Source organism: Palaemon carinicauda, chromosome 9 (assembly GCF_036898095.1).
Source record: "Palaemon carinicauda isolate YSFRI2023 chromosome 9, ASM3689809v2, whole genome shotgun sequence".
NCBI lineage: Eukaryota > Metazoa > Arthropoda > Malacostraca > Decapoda > Palaemonidae > Palaemon > Palaemon carinicauda.
Window position 1 is genome coordinate 161,952,382 of NC_090733.1, and position 22,385 is coordinate 161,974,766.

Genomic DNA, 22,385 nt, shown 5'->3' on the forward strand with positions numbered 1-22,385 from the left:
CTAATTTCCCTTCCTCTTGTTTTGTTGAAGTTAATATACTTTATATAAGATATGTTTATTTTATTGTTGCAACTCTTCTTAAGATATTTTATTTTTCCTTTTTTCCTTTCCTCACTGGGCTATTTCCCTGTTGGAGCCCCTGGACTTATAGCATCCTGCTTTTCCAACTAGGGTTGTAGCTTAGCAACTACTACTACTACTACTACTACTACTACTACTAATAATAATAATAATAATAATAATAATAATCTACAACCCTAGTCGGGGCTCCAACAGGGAAAATAGCCTAGTGAGAAAAGGAAACAAGGTAAAATGAAATATTTCAAGAACAGTAACATTAAAATATATATCTCCTATATAAACTATAAAAACTTTAATAAAACAAGAGGAAGAGAAATAAGATAGAATAGTATGCCCGAATGTACCCTCAGGCAAGAGAACTCTAACCCAAGACACTGGAAGACCATGGTACAGAGGCTGTTGCACTACCCAAGACCAGAAGACAATGGTTTGATTTTGGAGTGTCTTAGAAGAGCTGCTTACCATAGCTAGAGTCTCTTCTATCCTTACCAAGAGGAAAGTGGCCACTGAACAATTACAGTGCAGTAGTAAACCCCTTGGCTGAAGAAAGAATGTTTTGGTTATCTGAGTGTTGTCAGGTGTATGAGGACAGAGGAGAATATGTAAAGATTATTCCAGACTATTCGGTGTATATGTAGGCAAGGGGAAAATTAACCGTAACCAGAGAGAAGGATCCAATGTATTACCGTCGGGCCAGTCAAAGGACCTTATAACCCTAGCGGTAGTATCTCAACGGGTGGCTGGTGCCCTGGTCAACCTACTACCTATTGTCTTGGTCGTGCGATATTTGCATTTCAATATTGATTACTTTTCGAATCATCTGTGATACTGGTGGGGCATGTCCAATTGTAGGCAGCATGAGGTTATTTTTTATACTTGTCTTCAACACTAATTTTTATTTCTTGTCAATTAGCTGTATATTTTCTTTAATTATACCGGGCTTGTTTTATTTAACTATACCTTACATCCGTTATCCATAACTACAGTACTTTGCTTCCGTTTTTTTTGGTAACAATAAATTGCTTTCATTTTCCTTACCTACACCTTGCTTCTTTTTTTCACCTATGGTATTTTTTTTACAAATTTAAGAAATTCCAGGAATTGGGCTCATAGTTTCAATATAAGCTGCTGTATAATTATCATGCTAATAATGAGGATTATAATAATAAAGAAAGTAGTATTAATAAAAACAACCTATCCTTGTGTAATAAGGTAACCATACCCTGAGTTGAATAAAAAAAACAACTCATACTTGGATATTGAACTGCTGATAAGTAAGACACAAGATATATATATATATATATATATATATATATATATATATATATATATATATATATGTATATATATATATATATATATATATATATATATATATATATATATATATATATATATATATATATATATATATATATATGATTTTACGTAAATTTCTCGAATGCAATTTCTCGAAAGTCAAATTCTTGAACTCAATTGCTCGAAAAATAATTTCTCGAACTCAATTGCTCGAAAAATAATTTCTCGAACTATCATTTTCTCGAATCCCATATTTCTCGAAAACTGATATCTATTCTGGCGAGAAAATTGAATGGAAAAATGTCCATGCATTTCAAGGAAAAATATATCCTTTTGGGTTGACAAACACAAATGTTAACAATTTATTGTAAATGAAGGAATAAAAAAAAACAAAGGTTATAATTTTATTGTATGTATAAAAATATCATTTAGAATGAAATACAGTAACAAAATTTAATCAATCAAAATGAAATGTTGTATGCTACACTTCGTAGATATTCTTCGACAGGCTCTCTTCGTCTCTTTTTATTTTCTGATTTTCACTTGTTTTAGTCTCACCAATTTCTTTCTACTTCGTTTTTCCATACTGTATTATTTTATCTAAACAAAAAATAAAGTTAATATCTTTTATGACGGAAAAGTGTGATTACAAATAGGTACGCAGTGTATCGTGCATTATACGTACGTCCGTACATACAGGACATCACGGAATGCTAATAGCCTCTTTATAAATTGGTCTTTGGCGCTTATGGGATACTTTCGATTGTGTTCGAGAAATTTACTTGTTTGTCTTCGAGCAATTGACATTCGAGAAAATGATAGTTCGAGAAATTATTTTTCGGTCAATTGAATTCGAGAAATTTACCTTCGCGCAATTGATTTCCAGAAATTTGCCTGACACTTATATATATATATATATTTATATATATATATATATATATATATATATATATATATATATGCATATATATATATATGTATGTATGTATGTATATCGTATTAATAATGATAATAATATCTACAGGGATAAATCCTAATACAAGCTTTTTTATGGTTATTAATGTGACTCAATATTTATGACAAAGCCTTTCACAATAACGTAGAGAATCACTTTTGAATATCTCTCTGCAGCCTCATACTGGTGGCCGAAGGGCGACTCCGTCAGGATGGTGACGGGCTTGTGGCTCCTGATGGCGTTTATCCTAGGCTCCGTCTATCGCAGCAACCTGAAGGCCATGCTGATTATGCCCAGGCTTCGCCTGCCCTTCAACAACATCGAGGAACTCGTCAACAGCCGCATACCCACCTTCGTTATGAAGGGCAGTATGCTCAACCAGGCTATGGAGGTGGGCCGGGTTTGGAAGTTGTGGACTCGAAGTTTAGTCAGTTTGTTTTGGAGTGTGGAATTCTCTACTTTCCTCTGTACTCAGTGAATAACTTTTAAGATATCTGTTTACACGAGGAAGAGGTCTGTTAACATAATGGAGATGTCTATTGGCTTAGGTGGAGGTATATTTACGTAGGGGAATGGTCTATTGACATAAAGTAGAGGACTGTTGACACAAGGAAGAGTTCTATTGACATAAGGGAGGAACTATTCACATAACGTTAATTAACTTATAGGAAAGCTCTGTAGATATATAATCTTTCAAGTAGATCAAGATAAAAAAAAATCTGAAGAAATGGAACTGGTTATTAGTAAATTGTACATAATTTTATTATTATTTTTAGTAAATTGCAGATCATTTTATTCTTATTTTTAGTAAATTGTAGATAATTCTATTAGTTTTTAGTTTTTTAGTTTTCAACTTTCCTTCTTTGGTGTATTTACTTGAATTAAACAATAGATCCTCGTTGGGAGTTCCAATAACTAATATCTAAAGATTTGATTTCAGCCAATTAAAAGGCCTACTTCAGATACCGTCCCATGTCTTCTACTTCCTCATGGGTTATTTCTGGAGCAAGATCCCGTTCTGGCATGGAGCCACCATTACCTAAACAGAATAAGCTTTTAGATATTTTTTTTATAACCGAAAAATTACATTTATATTAATAAGCTTCATTAGATAAGAAAACTTTGTTTATGTACTCTCTCTCTCTCCCTCTCTCTCTCTCTCTCTCTCTCTCTCTCTCTCTCTCTCTCTCTCTCTCTCTCACATGACAGTAGCACATTTGCCTCTGTCTGTATAGATTGCCTTACCTTGTGTAAGACCCGGGCTCTTGCTTTTGGGCACATTGGCCTCATTAGTTCGAAAGCTTTTTTATTTTGTATTACAAATTACAGAATACATTGGTAATTATCGACTATGAAAAAAACGTAATATTACATTTACTGATTAAAAATGTATTGGTTATTTTGGACTGAAAAAAATATATATATAAAAAAATATTACAAGTTATTCACCTCTCTTGAATGATTTGACAAGACCAACTTACAAACTATTCCCTTCTCCTGACAGAGCTCCTCTGAAGGCTCCCCGTTATACATGTTGAAGCAGCAGGCTGTCTTTCACAACGACATTATACGACTGTCAGCGGACCTCACGCAGGGAAAGATGGCGGCGTTCCTGGGCAAAAGAGCCCTCGTGTACCTCCTGCACCAAAGATATTCGACAGTGAGTTAGACCTTCGCTCGTTTGATTCTGTTGACTCCACGGGCAGCATTGTGGTTCATTCCCTTTTGCATCTGGTACATAAGGTCTGATGCAAGTTACGAAGCTTTGGCATTAAATTTTAATTCCTGTTCATACTGATGCGATTGTGGTTTTACCTTAGTGATTTTTTCTTGTTGTATTTTGTCTGTTTTCTCTTGTTCTTTTCGTATATTTCATTGCATTTCTTGTTATTATTGGTTGCATCTGTTTTATTTTGACAGAGAGGTTTCTGTGATGTGTACGTGGCCCGAGAAACTGTTTTTGGAGGGACGTCTCTGAGCCTCGGCTTTCCTTATGGGTCCTCTCTCAAGTTAAAGGTCGATCCAATGTAAGTGACCTTTCTTTCTTTCCATTAATTTCATCTAAAGTTGTCTATATCTTTAGCTTTACTCTGGTTATCCCTTAAATTCGATTAGTATTTTAGTTACAGTTTCCTTTCATCTTTTTCAGAATGTAATTTGTTCCCTTTATTTAGGAATTTATATACATGTACAATTCTTATAGATTCGATGTACGAAGCCTAATTCTTTTTTTTCCTCGTGTTTATTTCTCTATTTCGTTATTCATAATCGTTACCATTTTTTTTTTTTAAATTCTGATGAGCTTTGGCAATCGTTTGCCGTCATCTGCCTTTTTTCTTCTGGTCTAAAATCCACATCTCTGCTCTTTATCCAGATTTTTTTGGTGTACAGTCAGTCCCAGTGGACGGCACTCTGCCACTTCTATGCTCGGATTGACCTCTCTCTTCTCTTTTTCTTACTACTCATCCAAACCATCTCGGTCTTTAAGATCTTTATCCGTTTTTTGAGGATATCAGGACATTGCAGTCACGTTTAGAAATCTTAGTGTATATTCTTTTGTTTTGTTCCTTACAATTTTTATATATATGTGTAGTGTTCTTATATCATAATTGCCTTTTAATTATTCGACAATTTTCCCTGTATTCAACTTTTTGATAATATGCACTTTCAAGTTGTATCTTTTCTACTTTTCGAAAATTTACTGCTTATTTGTTATATCACTTATATATTTTTCCATTTTTTTACTTGTTTATGTCATCTATTTAATTATGGGCTTATCTTTACCTTTTTCAGTCATTGATTTTAAATATAACGTAAATGACCCTTCATAGATTGCTCACTGACCGAGAAATCCAAGTCTCCAAAACTAGTTACGAGTCTTTTTTCTTAATTACTCGTCTCCGAGAATGCATATCTATGTACTTATTTATTAACTACACTTCCATCAATAGGTTGGCCAGGGCACCAGCCACCTGTTGAGATACTACCACTTGAGAGTTATGGGGTCTTTTGACTGGCCAGAGAGTACTACATTGGATCGTTATCTCTGGTTACGATTATTTTTTCTTTTGTTTACACATACACGCACACACACACTGAATAGTCTGGCCTATTTTTTACATATTCTCCTCTGTCCTCATACACCTGACAACACTGAGATTACGAAACAATTCTTCTGTCAAGGGGTTAACTACTGCACTGTAATTGTTGGTAAGGGTAGAAGAGACTCTTCTCTTCTAGGAGAAGGACTCCCCAAAATCAAACCACTGTTCTCTAGTCTTGGGTAGTGCCATAGCCTCTGTACCATGGTCTTTCACTTTCTTAGGTTAGATTTCTCTTGCTTGATGGTATGCTCTGGCACACTATTCTATCTTATTTCTCTTCCTCTTGTTTTGTTAAAGTTTTTATTGTTTATTTAGGAGATATTTCTTTTTTTGTTGTTACTCTTTGAAATATTTTATTTTTCCTTATCTCACTGGGATATTTTCCCTTTTGGAGCCCATGGGGTTATAGCATTTTGCTCTTCCAAATAGGGCTGTAGCTTAGCAAGTAATGATAATAATGATAATAATAGTAATAATGGTAATAGTAATAATAATAATAATAATAATACATATGTTAGTTTGTATATATTCACTTATTTACTAGTAACACTTCTATCAATACATACATGCGTTTGTTTTTATTTATTCATTTATTTACTAGCAACACTTCCATCAATACATACATTAGTTTGTTTGAATTTATTCATTTATTTACTAGCAACACTTCCATCAATACATACATGCGTTTGTTTGTATTTATTCATTTATTTACTAGCAACACTTCCATCAATACATACATTTGTTTGTATGTATTTATTCACTTATTTACTGGCAACACTTCCATCAATACATACACGTGTTTGTTTTTATTTATTCATTTATTTATTAGCAACACTTCCATCAATACATACATTATGTTTGTGTGTATTTATTCACTTATTTACTAGCAACACTTCCATCAATACATACATGCGTTTGTTTTTATTTATTCATTTATTTACTAGCAACACTTCCATCAATACATACATTTGTTTGTATGTATTTATTCACTTATTTACTAGCAACACTTCCATCAATACATACATGTGTTTGTGTGTATTTATTCACTTATTTACTAGCAACACTTCCATCAATACATACATTTGTTTGTTTGTATTTATTCACTTATTTACTAGCAACACTTCCATCAATACATACATTGTGTTTGTGTGTATTTATTCACTTATTTACTAGCAACACTTCCATCAATACATACATGCGTTTGTTTTTATTTATTCATTTATTTACTAGCAACACTTCCACCAATACATACATCTGTTTGTATGTATTTATTCACTTATTTACAAGCAACACTTCCATCAATACATACATGTGTTTGTATGTATTTATTCACTTATTTACTGGCAACACTTCCATCAATACATACACACATTTGTTTTTATTTATTCATTTATTTACTAACAACACTTCCATCAATACATACATGCGTTTGTGTGTATTTATTCACTTATTTACTAGCAACACTTCCATCAATACATACATTTGTTTGTATGTATTTATTCACTTATTTACTGGCAACACTTCCATCAATACATACACACATTTGTTTTTATTTATTCATTTATTTACTAACAACACTTCCATCAATACATACATGCGTTTGTGTGTATTTATTCACTTATTTACTAGCAACACTTCCATCAATACATACATTTGTTTGTATGTATTTATTCACTTATTTACTAGCAACACTTCCATCAATACATACATGTGTTTGTATGTATTTATTCACTTATTTACTGGCAACACATCCATCAATACATACACACATTTGTTTTTATTTATTCATTTATTTACTAACAACACTTCCATCAATACATACATGCGTTTGTGTGTATTAATTCACTTATTTACTAGCAACACTTCCATCAATACATACATTTGTTTGTATGTATTTATTCACTTATTTACTAGCAACACTTCCATCAATACATACATGTGTTTGTATGTATTTATTCACTTATTTACTAGCAACACTTCCATCAATACATACATTTGTTTGTGTGTATTTATTCACTTATTTACTGGCAACACTTTCATCAATACATACATTTGTTTGTGTGTATTTATTCACTTATTTACTAACAACACTTCCCTCAATATATACATGTGTTTGTATGTATTTATTCACTTATTTACTAGCAACACTTCTATCAGTACATACATGCATTTGTTTCTATTTATTCATTTATTTACTAGCAACACTTCCATCAATACATACATGTGTTTGTGTGTATCTATTCACGGATTTACTAGCAACACTTCCATCAATACATACATGTGTTTGTGTGTATTTATTCACTTATTTACTAGCAACACTTCCATCAATACATACATGCGTTTGTTTTTATTTATTCACTTATTTACTAACAACACTTCCATCAATACATACATGTGTTTGTGTGTATTTATTCACGTATTTACTAGCAACACTTCCATCAATACGTACATGTGTTTGTGTGTATTTATTCACTTATTTACTAGCAACACTTCCATCAATACATACATTTGTTTGTGTGTATTTATTCACTTATTTACTGGCAACACTTTCATCAATACATACATTTGTTTGTGTGTATTTATTCACTTATATACTGGCAACACTTCCATCAATTCATACATTTGTTTGTGTGTATTTATTCCCTTATTTACTGGCAACACTTTCATCAATACATACATTTGTTTGTGTGTATTTATTCACTTATTTACTAACAACACTTCTATCAATACATACATGTGTTTGTATGCATTCATTCACGTATTTACTGGCAACACTTCCATCAATACATATATGTGTTTGTGTGTATTTATTCACTTATTTACTGGCAACACTTCCATCAATACATACATTTGTTTGTGTGTATTTATTCACTTATTTACTGGCAACACTTTCATCAATACATACATTTGTTTGTGTGTATTTATTCACTTATATACTGGCAACACTTCCATCAATTCATACATTTGTTTGTGTGTATTTATTCCCTTATTTACTGGCAACACTTTCATCAATACATACATTTGTTTGTGTGTATTTATTCACTTATTTACTGGCAACACTTCCATAATACATACATTTGTTTGTGCATATTTATTCACTTATTTACTGGCAACACTTTCATCAATACATACATTTGTTTGTGTGTATTTATTCACTTATTTACTAGCAACACTTCCATCAATACATACATGTGTTTGTGTGTATTTATTCACGTATTTACTAGCAACACTTCCATCAATACATACATGTGTTTGTGTGTATATATTCACTTATTTACTAGCAACACTTCCATCAATACATACATTTGTTTGTGTGTATTTATTCACTTATTTACTGGCAACACTTTCATCAATACATACATGTGTTTCTGTGTATTTATTCACGTATTTACTGGCAATACTTCCATCAATAGATACATTTGTTTGTATGTATTTATTCACTTATTTACTGGCAACACTTCCATCAATACATACATTAGTTTGTATGTATTTTATCACTTATTTACTGGCAACACTTCCATCTATACATACATGCGTTTGTTTTTATTTATTCATTTATTTACTAGCAACACTTCCATCAATACATACATTTGTTTGTGTGTATTTATTCACTTATTTACTGGCAACACTTCCATCAATACATACATGTGTTTGTATGTATTTATTCACTTATTTACTAGCAACACTTCCATCAATACATACATGTGTTTGTATGTATTTATTCACTTATTTACTAGCAACACTTCCATCAATACATACATATGTTTGTGTGTATTTATTCACTTATTTAATAACAACACTTCACTCACTATATACATTTGTTTGTATGTATTTATTCACTTATTTACTAGCAACACTTCCATCAATACATACATTTGTTTGTGTATTTATTAACTTATTTACTGGCAACACTTCCATCAATACATACATTTGTTTGTGTGCATTTATTCACTTATTTACTGGCAACACTTCCATCAATACATTCATTTGTTTGTATGTATATATTCACTTATTTACTAGCAACACTTCCATCAATACATACATGTGTTTGTGTGTATTTATTCACTTATTTACTAGCAACACTTCCATCAATACATACATGCGTTTGTTTGTATTTATTCATTTATTTACTAGCAACAGTTCCATCAATACATACATTTGTTTGTGTGTATTTATTCACTTATTTACTAGCAACACTTCCATCAACACATACATGCGTTTGTTTTTATTTATTCACTTATTTACTAAAAACACTTCCATCAATACATACATGTGTTTGTGTGTATTTATTCAAATATTTACTAGCAACACTTCCATCAATACATACATTTGTTTGTGTGTATTTATTCACTTATTTACTAGCAACACTTCCATCAATACATACATTTGTTTGTGTGTATTTATTCACTTATTTACTGGCAACACTTTCATCAATACATACATGTGTTTGTGTGTATTTATTCACGTATTTACTGGCAACACTTCCATCAATACATACATGTGTATGTATTTATTCACTTATTTACTGGCAACACTTCCATCAATACATACATTTGTTTGTGGGTATATATTCACTTATTTACTGGTAACACTTCCATAATACATACATTTGTTTGTGTGTATTTATTCACTTATTTACTGGCAACACTTCCATCAATACATACATGCATTTGTTTGTATTTATTCATTTATTTACTAGCAACACTTCCATCAATACATACATTTGCTTGTATGTATTTATTCACTTATTTACTGGCAACACTTCCATCAATACATACATTTGTTTGTATGTATTTATTCACTTATTTACTGGCAACACTTCCATCAATACATACATTTGTTTGTTTTTATTTATTCATTTATTTACTAGCAACACTTCCATCAATACATACATTTGTTTGTGTGTATTTATTCACTTATTTACTGGCAACACTTCCATCAATACATACATTTGTTTGTGTGTATTTATTCACTTATTTACTAGCAACACTTCCATCAATACATACATTTGTTTGTATGTATATTTTCACCTACTTACTGGCAACATTTCCATCAATACATACATTTGCTTGTATGTATTTTTTCACTTATTTACTGGCAACACTTCCATCAATACATACATGTGTTTGTGTGTATTTATTCACTTATTTACTAGCAACACTTCCATCAATACATACATTTGTTTGTGTGTATTTATTCACTTATTTACTGGCAACACTTCCATCAATACATACATTTGTTTGTGTGTATTTATTCACTTATTTACTGGCAACACTTCCATCAATACATACATGTGTTTGTGTGTATTTATTCACTTATTTACTGGCAACACTTCCATCAATACATACATGCGTTTGTTTGTATTTTTTCATTTATTTACTAGCAACACTTCCATCAATACATACATTTGTTTGTATGTATTTTTTCACTTATTTACTGGCAACACTTCCATTAATACATACATGCGTTTGTTTTTATTTATTAATTTATTTACTAGCAACACTTTCATCAATACATACATTTGTTTGTGTGTATTTATTCACTTATTTACTAACAACACTTCCATCAATACATACATTTGTTTGTGTGTATTTATTCACTTATTTACTGGCAACAATTCCATCAATACGTACATGCGTTTGTTTGTATTTTTTCATTTATTTACTAGCAACACTTCCATCAATACATACATTTGTTTGTATGTATTTATTCACTTATATATTAGCAACACTTCCATCAATACATACATTTGTTTGTATGTTTTTATCCACTTATTTACTAACAACACTTCCCTCAATATATACATGTGTTTGTATGTATTTATTCACTTATTTAATAGCAACACTTCCATCAATACATACATGTGTTTGTGTGTATTTATTCATGTATTTACTGGTAACACTTCCATCAATACATACATTTGTTTGTGTGTATTTATTCACTTATTTACTGGCAACACTTTCATCAATACATACTTGCGTTTGTTTTTATTTATTCACTTATTTACTAAAAATACTTCCATCAATACATACATGTGTTTGTGTGTATTTATTCACGTATTTACTAGCAACACTTCCATCAATACATACATTTGTTTGTGTGTATTTATTCACTTATTTACTAGCAACACTTCCATCAATACATACATGCGTTTGTTTTTATTTATTCACTTATTTACTAAAAACACTTCCATCAATACATACATGTGTTTGTGTGTATTTATTCACGTATTTACTGGCAACACTTCCATCAATACATACATGTGTATGTATTTATTCACTTATTTACTGGCAACACTTCCATCAATACATACATTTGTTTGTGTGTATTTATTCACTTATTTACTGGCAACACTTTCATCAATACATACATTTGTTTGTGTGTATTTATTCACTTATTTACTGGCAACACTTTCATCATTACATACATTTGTTTGTGTGTATTTATTCACTTATTTACTGGCAACACTTCTATATACATACATTTGTTTGTGTGTATTTATTCACTTATTTACTGGCAACACTTCCATAATACATACATTTTTTTTGTGTGTATTTATTAACTTATTTACTGGCAACACTTCTATCAATACATACATTTGTTTTTGTGTATTCATTCACTTATTTACTGGCAACACTTTCATCAATACATACATTTGTTTGTGTGTATTTATTCACTTATTTACTGGCAACAGTTTCATAATACATACATTTGTTTGTGTGTATTTATTTACTTGTTTACTAGCAACACTTCCATCAATACATACATTTGTTTGTGTGTATTTATTCACTTATTTACTGGCAACACTTCCATCAAAACATACATTTGTTTGTGTGTATTTATTCACGTATTTACTAGCAACACTTCCATCAATACATACATGTGTTTTTGTGTATTTATTCAATTATTTACTGGCAACACTTTCATCATTACATACATTTGTTTGTGTGTATTTATTCACTTATTTACTGGCAACACTTCCATCAATACATACATTTGTTTGTATGTATTTATTCACTTATTTACTGGCAACACTTCCATCAATACATACATTTGTTTGTATTTATTTATTCACTTGTTTACTGGCAACTCTTCCATCTATACATTCATATGTTTGTATGTATATATTCACTTGTCTACTAGCAACACTTCTATCAATACATACATGTGTTTGTGTGTATTTATTCACGTTTTTACTAGCAACACTTCCATCAATACATACATGTGTTTGTATGTATTTATTCACTTATTTACTAGCAACACTTCCATCAATACATACATGTGTTTGTTTGTATTTATTCACTTATTTAATAGCAACACTTCCATCAATACATACATGTGTTTGTTTGTATTTATTCACTTATTTAATAGCAACACTTCCATCAATACATACATGTGTTTGTTTGTATTTATTCACTCATTTATTAACAGCATTCGGGGCCTGAAGGAAGCAGGGATTTTGGAGAAGCTCTACAGCCAGGGCACGAGAAATGCGTCTTTCTGTCTGGGTTCCTCCTTGAACGAGCCCCTTGTTCAGCTAAGAGCACTCAGTCTTGTCGACTTCTACGGAATATTGTCCTTCTACACTGCTGGTAAGTTCCCTGGGGGCGATTATTATTATTTTTGTTATTATCATTATTATTACTTGCAAAGCTACAGCCCTAGTTGGAAAAGCAGGATGCTATAAGCCCAGGGTCTCCATCAGGGAAAATACTGCAGCGAGGAAAGGAAAATATAATATCATAAGAAGAGTAACATTAATATAAATATCTCCTATATAAACTAAAAAAAATTACAAAACAAGAGGAAGAGAAAGAAGATAGAATAGTGTGCTCGAGTGTACCCTCAAGCAAGAGAACTCAAACCCAAGACAGTGGAAGACCATGGTACTGGGGTTATGGAACTACCCAAAACTAGAGAACAATGGTTTGATTTTGGAGTGTCCTTCTCCTAGAAGAGCTGCTTACCATAGCTAAAGAGTCTCTTCTACCCTTACCAAGAGAAAAATGGCCACTGAACAATTACAGTGCAGTAACCCCTTGAGCAAAGAAGAATTGTTTGGTAATCTGTGTTGTCAGGTGTATGAGGACAGAGGAGATTATGTAAAGGATAGGCCAGAATCGCCAGATTATTCAGTGTGTGTATGTAAGCAAAGGTAAAATGAACCGTAACCAGAGAGGATCCAGTGAAGTACAAGAATTTTACCAAATAACGGAGCCTCTGAAGTTCAAACTTTGTGCTCATGGTTTTCTGTTGAGTAGGTTGACAAAAGAGTCCTTTCTTGTATGTTATTTATCTTTTGGAAATTTTTATTTGTCTTAATATGGTTAAATTTTGTGTATATTCTTTATTCTGTTTTTTCTGTACTGAGCATTTTCCCCTGTTATGCCCTTAGATTTGTAGCAATTTGCTTTCCAACTAAGGTTGGTGCTTGCCTAGTAATAAGGAAGTAATTGTAATTGTACATGAATGAGTTTTGCTTTTATTTGTCTAATGAATCTGTATACATACACACACCCCAGAGATAGATACATACTAGAATTAAGAATTTTAAGTTATTATTCTTCTTAGATGATTATGATATTCATAATCATAATAATCGCTTAACTTTTCTTTTCCAGTCGTTGGTTGCAGTAATACTGAAGTACAGTTTAGATTACTTCACTCCTTTCAGTATAACGTGAAGGTTTTTATTAATTTCAGGTATCGTCATCTCTCTGATTGCATTCTTCGTGGAAGTCCTCGGTGGAGTGCGCAAACGGCAAGTGACGTCATCAACTCAGTGAATGGTGACTTGACATTTCTGTATCAGACACGTTCTGTGACGTCATTGGTCCATTTCCTGCCTTCTTCTTTCCTCCGTTATCCCTACATTAAGAAATCGGTTTTCTGATCCGCCCTCTCCAATGCCTTCTATCATAGGCATCCTCTTCCACCAAACCTCTTCTCTCCATATCCTCCTTCACCTTATCTTGCCATCTAATTCTGTGTCTCCTTCTTCTTCTTCTCCCCCTAACAGGTTCTAACATGTTCTTCCCAAGCCCTCCTCACTCCCTCCCCACCATCCATCATCAACACATGCCCACTCCATCTCAGTCATGACACACTTGTCATCCCTGTAAGCTTTACAACTGCCATTCTTCTTAATTTATCCTTTTCCAATCTTTCAAACAATGATATTCCCATAATCCACCTCAGCATTCTCATCTCTGTTCTCTCAAGCTTTGCTTCCTCTTTTCGTCTTAATGCCCAAGTTTCCAATACCTACATTAACACTGATCTTATTACTGTGCTATAGATCTTGACTTTTACCTTGATTGGCATTTTCCCATCACATACCATTCCTACTACCTCCCTCCACTTTCCCCATAAGGCGTTTATCTTATTCTCAACTTCAGCTTCACATCCTCCCTACTGATTTATAGTAGATCCCAAGTATCCTAAGTTTTAAACTGTTCCACATATTTTATAACTACTCCTCTACTTTCGTGTATGGCTATCCTGTGCCTCCCTTCCTTACTGCACCATAGCTTCAGTCTTAACAACATATGCTCTCAACCTCAATCCACCTCTTTCCAACTTCTCTGGGACTTCCATTAAGCACCAGAACATCACTTCTCTTGGTATTATATTATACACCTCTAAATCTATAAAAGCACAGAAAAGCTTCTGGTTTCCCTCTAATCTCTTTTCCTGTAACTGCCGTACTATAAAGATGGCATTCACAGCCCCTCTCCCCCGCATGAATTCATACTGCTGCTCCCCAATCTTTACAATCTCGCTCAATCTCTCATTTAGTACCCTCTCTTAAACTTCTAAACCTTGCTCTGTTCATTTACTGCCTCTTAAGTCTAAAAGAGAAAGGAAAATTTTAGTTTGGTTATTATAACTAGGCCTACCCCATCCCCTTCCAACACCCCGTTGGAAAAAGGTGTTTATATAATTGTTATTCACCTACTGAAATTTGTTAAAGAAAAACGAAATTCTGATCTGGCTGTAAACTTAAATGGAGATATTTTTATTTTTCGCTGCACGATTCTAAACAGCATGAAACATTGAATGAAAATTATCAACAAATAAACAAGCAGAAAAAAAGAGACTGGATTTCTATATTGTTGATAATCATTATAAGAAACGAGTCTTCGAGTGAAATCACACACACGGAATATATATATATATATATATATATATATATATATATATATATATATATATATATATATATATACATATACAGTATATATATATACAGTATACTGTATATATATATATATATATATATATATATATATATATATATATATATATATATATATATATATAGAGAGAGAGAGAGAGAGAGAGAGAGAGAGAGAGAGAGAGAGAGAGAGAGCAGACGGTGTTCCTTCACTCTTTTGTACCCTTTCCCTGTGTCACAATTCCCTTTAGTTCCCCTGTCTATAACCTAGGCAACTGGCTCTGTTCTGTCTCTTCCCCATCTCTCTCTTCTTTTAAACATAGCACTGAAAGCATTATCCTTCCCAGTGCTTTGTTGTACTTAGCTGTTATGACACCAATGCATAACGGTGTTGGAGTTATAATCATTGTAGGACCATTGACGTCATTCATCGTTTAAACTGATCTGTCTTTAGGAAACCGAATTTGTGAGAAATCTTCGCTAGGCGCACTCTTCACGGGCGTTGGCATTTGGCTAACTTCATTAGCTGGGTGTACAATAGAGTGAAGGTACAAGTAGGCTCACTCATTTATCTACATATGGTTTTTATATTGCTTTGAATATTTAAGTTGTTCGTATTGTTTCTTTTGTATTTTTTTTCCATATGAATGTGAGGTTTAATTGATATCAACAATGATAATAATAGAAATCTTTAATCCCTACTCAAGATGCACTTTTTTTTTGTTTTAATAAAGATAGCTTCATTGGTATTTTCACACATTTCACAAATACTCTTAGCTAAACTCTCAATAGTTCTACATTGTTTCACCCAACCTCTGTTTTCGCATGGAATTGGCAATAAAATAAATAATAACTCATTTGCATTTCCGATGATTACCCTTAAGCGGGCATTCCTAAAGGACAAGGAAAAAATACTGTGCATATCTTTACCTCATGAAACCGAGAATTTTCAGGAGACAGAAATATATGCTTTCGAACATTTATATTTACTGTATATATGTTTGTATATACAGTATATATATATATATATATATATATATATATATATATATATATATATATATACAGTATATATACAGTATATATATATATATATATATATATATATATATATATATATATATGTGTGTGTGTGTGTGAGTGTGTGTGTGTGTATATAATATACACAAGGAAGAGAAGACGAGGGATTGGCGAGCTAAGAAAATTTACGGGTATAGATTGACTTACAAAGACCATAAGCAGACTGGAGTGGAAGGACTTGTCTGCAGGGTTGCCAAATTATTTCGACTGGATTATCGTACATGAGCCTTGAAATTGTTGTTTTTCAACCAAAATCATCGTACACACTCACACGCGTTGTTTACTGTTTACCCCTTTTTCCTTTCATGGGTATACAGGTTTTCCGTTAATTTGATAACTCGCCGAAGTTCTACCATTTGTTTTATATATATGTATGTTTATATGTATATGTATATGTATATATATACATATATATATTATGTATATATATAAATATATATATATATATATATATATATATATTTATATATATATAATATATATATATATGTATATGTATATATATACATATATATATTATATATATAAATATATATATGTATATATATATATATATATGTACATATAAATATATATATATATATATATATATATATATAAATATATATATATATATATATATATATATATATATATATATATATATATATATGAGCCGTTACTAGTCCACGGAAGAACAAAGGCCTCGGACTTTTTTTATCCACTTGCTTCTGTTTATGGTCTTTCTACGTCAGTTAATCCCCGCAAATTTCCTTAGTTCGTCAATCCATCGTCTTCTCTTCCTTCCCCTGCTTCTTTTGTAATTTTTAGGGACCCATTCTGTTATATCTGAGAGAGAGAGAGAGAGAGAGAGAGAGAGAGAGAGTCTAGTTGCTGACTGTATCATTTGAAGGTAAATAGCCCCTTAAGTCAAATTGAATACTGACATAACATGACTTGTCATTACTTAAATTGATTACTTGTAGCTGAAGCGATAATGAATAATGAGGGAATGAGGACACAAGATGAATTTAAATAATCATCACAGACACACACATGCACACATATTATCACAGAAATATCCAGAGAAGGGAGTCAACACTAGGGCGTAAATTACGAAACCACAAAGAGCATTTTAATATCTTTTTAAATTGGCTATCGGACATTTTTCAATCAACTTTTTAATCTTCGAAAAGTGAGGTTTACTTACCGAGATAGAGATGTACGTGAAGGCAATCAATTCTTACTCATTTCCTCTCCCTTCGTTCTATTTATCATTGTTTCTTCTTATTCCCCTTCTTTCATTCCTCATCTTTTCTTGTATCCCAATTCTTTGGCAACAGCAGTAATTTCATTACCACCCAAACCAGCTGATTGATAGGAGGCCTCCCCCCCCCCCTCAGACCGTGGGAAAATGTGAGCCATTACTTCCACGACTCAGCTCAAGCGAAAGAATTGGGATACAGGAAAAGATAGGGATTGAAAGAAAGGGAATAAGAAACAATGATAAATATTGGTCATAGAGAGAGGAAAGTAGTAAGAATTGATTGCCTTTACGTACATCTCTATCTCGGTAAGTAAACCTCACTTTTCGTGGATTAAAAAAGTTGACTGAAAAGTCACATCCGTCATTTTAACAAGATATTAAAATCCTCTTCATAGTTTCGTAAAACGTCCTACTGTAGACCCTCTTATCTGGATATTTCTAAGATAATTATGTGTGTGTGTGATGGATATCTAAATTCGTCTTGTGTCCTCATTCCCTCATTCTTTATTATCGCTTCAGCTACAACTGATCAATTTAAGTAATGACAAGTCATGTTATGTCAGTATTCAATTTGTCTTAAGGAATTATTTACCTTCAGTTAATACAGTCAGTAACTACTCTCTCTCTCTCTCTCTCTCTCTCTCTCTCTCTCTCTCTCTCTCTCTCTCTCTCTCTCTCTCTCTCTCTCATAAAATATAACCGAATGGGTCCCTAGTAATTGCAAAACCAGCAGGGAAAGGAAGAGAAGACGATGGATTGGCGAACTAAGAAAATTTGCGGGTATAAACGGGCATAGAAAGACCATAAACAGATGTGAGTGGATAAAAAAAAGTCTGAGGCCTTTGTTCTGCAGTGGACTAGTAATGCCTGATATATATATATATATATATATATATATATATACACACACATATATATATATATATATATACACACATATATATATATATATATATATATGTGTGTGTGTGTGTATATATATATACATATATATTTATATATATATATATATATATATATATATATATATATATATATATATGTGTGTGTGTGTGTGTCTATATATACACACACACATATATATATATATATATATATATATATATATATATATAAAGAGAGAGAGAGAGAGAGAGAGAGAGAGATGAATATTACTTTCTGCGAATAAACGGAAATGAAACATGAGCGGGAAACTCTCTCTCTCTCTCTCTCTCTCTCTCTCTCTCTCTCTCTCTCTCTCTCTCTCTCTCTCTCTTTTACACCAATCATTAGAATAGGAAAGAATTTCCATAAATGGAGTGAAAACGAACGAAGAATTAAAGAAAGAAAACCTTGGAAAAAAAACAAGAGAATCGTCTTCAGCATAAAATTTCTCGTTTTCCGCCTTTCAAGACATTTTGAAGATTCTTACCAGAGAGAGAGAAAGAGAGATACGGAAGGCGAACATTACATTCCGGGAATGAACGAAGATGAAATAAGAATGCTTCCAGAACGGTCTTCAGAGGGTTAGATTTGCCTCAGAAGCGTCTTAGCTGATAAATGTTACGATTCCCACATAAAGAAAACTATGAATAAATATTTGCTTTTGTTATGGTTTTTTTAATTCCTTTCGGTATATCTTTATCTTGTGGATTCTCTCTCTCTCTCTCTCTCTCTCTCTCTCTCTCTCTCTCTCCTTCATACCTGAAGACATTTAGACTCCAGTTGAAGCCACAAGAGAATTTATTCTCTCTCTCTCTCTCTCTCTCTCTCTCTCTCTCTCTCTCTCTCTCTCTCTCTCTCTCTCTCTCGGTCCTCAACTTGCTTTTTTTTTTTTTAAATAATGCTGAATTCAGGAAAGGTTTCGGTAATCATAAATATGGTTTTTCAAGTTTTCAAAGCATTTGGTGTGAATTTCGAAATGGAGGCAATGAAGAAAGCGGTAAGAATTCTCCTTAACGGAGGATGGCAATGGCAATCAGCTCTGGAGGAAGAGCTGGACTTGTGCGACGCGGCGCGTCAGAACCTGCAGGATTACAGGACCCAAAACAGGATGTGGCGGCGTCTGCATTCTGCCCTTGGGTACGTCGGTTTATCGAACCTGGTCAGGTACGAGGAACCGAACCTGTCACCCTGCGACGGAACTCTGGTGGGCCTGGCGAGGGACATTGTCGGTGGTGAAGCAGCGGAGAAGGATGAAATTCTCCGTTTGGTCGACCAACATGTCTTTTGGCCGAAGATGGCCTTGCTCTTGGGCACAGCTGCCTTTGGCACTGCTGCCGTCGGAGCATTTTTCTTTTTCAGGTACCTGTGTGGAATAAACCAAAAAGGAGGAGAGACTGTGAGAGATGAAGAGCTTTTGCAGAATCTTCTCGAGCAAATCGGAGAAACTACCCAAGAAGAGGGTGAATTTCTTCCAGCTGAAGGAGTGTTCCAGGAAGAGCTGGAAGATGGTGAATTTCTTCCAGCTGAAGGAACTTTCCAGGATGAACTGGAAGATGAAATCGATCTTCCTGCTGAAGGAGTGTTCCAAGAAGAGCTGGAAGATGGTGAATTTCTTCCAGCTGAAGAAACTTTCCAGGATGAACTGGAAGATGAAATCGATCTTATTGCTGAAGGAGTATTCCATGATGCACTGGAAGATGAAATTGATCTTCCTGCTAGAGTGCTCCAGGATGAACTGGAAGAGGAAATCAATCTTCCAGCTGAAGGAGTGTTCCAAGAAGAGCTGGAAGATGGTGAATTTCTTCCAGCTGAAGGAGTGTTCCAGGAAGAGCTGGAAGATAGTGAATTTCTTCCAGCTGAAGGAGCTTTCCAGGATGAACTGGAAGATGAAATCGATCTTCCTGCTGAAGAAGAGGTCCAGTATGAAGTGGAAGATGAAATTGTTCTCCCTGTGGAAGAAAAAAGAAATGAATATACAGAGGCGAAGGAGGAAGAAGAAAGAGGAGAGAAACTAGATGAGGACAATCCAAAAGACGAAGAGTCTCTACCTTTAGATTGGAATGAATATAAAAATGTGATCGACGGATTGAATTGCAATCTGGCCGAGCTGGAAATGATAACTAAAACATACATGTGCGTAGGTGGGAAAAGACTGGAAAATTGTGAACTGGAAATTTTGCTGGGGCAAACCAGAGCGAAATACGAGGAAGAAATGGCTGGATTGAGGGGTGAGATCTCTTCTCTAAATAATATCATTGAGGAGACAGATAGTGATATCTCTTCTCTAAATAATGTCATTGAGGGGAAAGAATTTGATATTTCTGAGGCAATGACAAAAGAAGGTAGTCTGAGTCATGAGAGGAGGCATAATCAGGTACTTCAAGAAGTACCTGAGAAGAAAGAGGAGGAGGAAGAAGAAAAAGAGATAAAATGTGAAGAAGATCAAGAGGTAACATCGGAGGAATCAAGAGAAGAAGAAGAGGAAGATAGAAGAACAGACACACCTTTTCCCAAAACTGAAATCGAAGAGTCCCTTCCGGACACAATGAGTGAAACGGATAAAATAGTGCTCATGAATTGGATAGAACTCTGTCAAAAAGACCATCCACCTCACAAGATTCTGGGTTGCTCTGAAAATCCAACCAAAGAGGAGGCCTTGGCCGCCTATAATGGTAATTGTCAAACATGGGTTAACAGATATGGTAATTTTGACTACTGCACTGTCAAAGGCTGCGAGGAAGCCAGCATTATTGTTGAAAAGTTGGCAGAAAGTTATTTGCATCTGACCTGTTCACCGAAAGAACTTGCAACTATTGAAGAAATAATGAATCGTGGTTACGAAGATACGATGAGCAATGCCTGGCTCATGATGAAGGACATCGATGTTGAAGAATTGATGGACCAAGAGGACCATGATATATCAGAAGTTAACCAGGGGACACAGACAACAATACAGAGTCCAGTTGAAGACAGCTGCACCTGGAGAAGGGAGATAAGTAAGAAGAAAAGCAAGAAAAACATGAAAAAAGATAAAAAAAAACATAAAATGCATCATTGGAAAAAGTACTAATCATTTGGAAGGATCAAAGGATTGGACTATGGAAGATGGAGAGAAAAAGGAACTTTTCTTTTTTGAGGAGGAAATATCCTTTGATGTAGAAGTACAAGCCTACATCATAGGAGTAAAAGTTCAGTGAAAAAAAATAGAAAAAAAAATAATAATAATAAAAAAAAAAAAAAATAAAAAAAAAATAAAAAAAAAAATATATATATATATATGTATATATATTTTTCCACTTTTGATTTAAAAGGAATATTTTTTAAAAGGAAAATAAGTTGTGTTAAGTTCAATTTCGGTTAATTTTGTGAGGAAAAGGAGACTAAGACAAGTTTTCCAGGACCAGAACTTCAAGATCTTCGACCTGATTACCCAGCTTGAAGGACGCTTGGATAGATGCTTGGAATAATCTGGAGGACTGGTGCTGCTGATGGAAGAAATCTGGCAGATTCCAGTATGCT

At 33.2% G+C, this 22,385-nt stretch overlaps 2 protein-coding genes across 2 annotated transcripts in view; both read left to right on the top strand.

The window, feature by feature from the left end:
• LOC137646952 (glutamate [NMDA] receptor subunit 1-like) overlaps positions 1-15,527 on the top strand; it is a 21,393-nt gene extending 5,866 nt beyond the window's left edge. The window contains exons 7-11 of the mRNA XM_068380023.1: positions 2,512-2,726; positions 3,840-3,995; positions 4,256-4,362; positions 12,871-13,031; positions 14,143-15,527. Of these exons, the coding sequence (XP_068236124.1) occupies positions 2,512-2,726; positions 3,840-3,995; positions 4,256-4,362; positions 12,871-13,031; positions 14,143-14,225 (722 nt within the window). The 3' untranslated portion in view covers positions 14,226-15,527. The remainder of the gene's footprint in view (positions 1-2,511; positions 2,727-3,839; positions 3,996-4,255; positions 4,363-12,870; positions 13,032-14,142) is intronic.
• Positions 15,528-17,895: 2,368 nt separating this feature from the next.
• LOC137646737 (uncharacterized protein PF3D7_1120000-like) lies at positions 17,896-21,936 on the top strand. Its single transcript, XM_068379844.1, has 2 exons — positions 17,896-17,907; positions 20,740-21,936. Exons 1-2 carry the CDS (start codon positions 17,896-17,898, stop codon positions 21,934-21,936), a joined length of 1,209 nt encoding a protein of 402 aa, XP_068235945.1.
• The last annotated feature ends 449 nt before the right edge of the window (positions 21,937-22,385 follow it).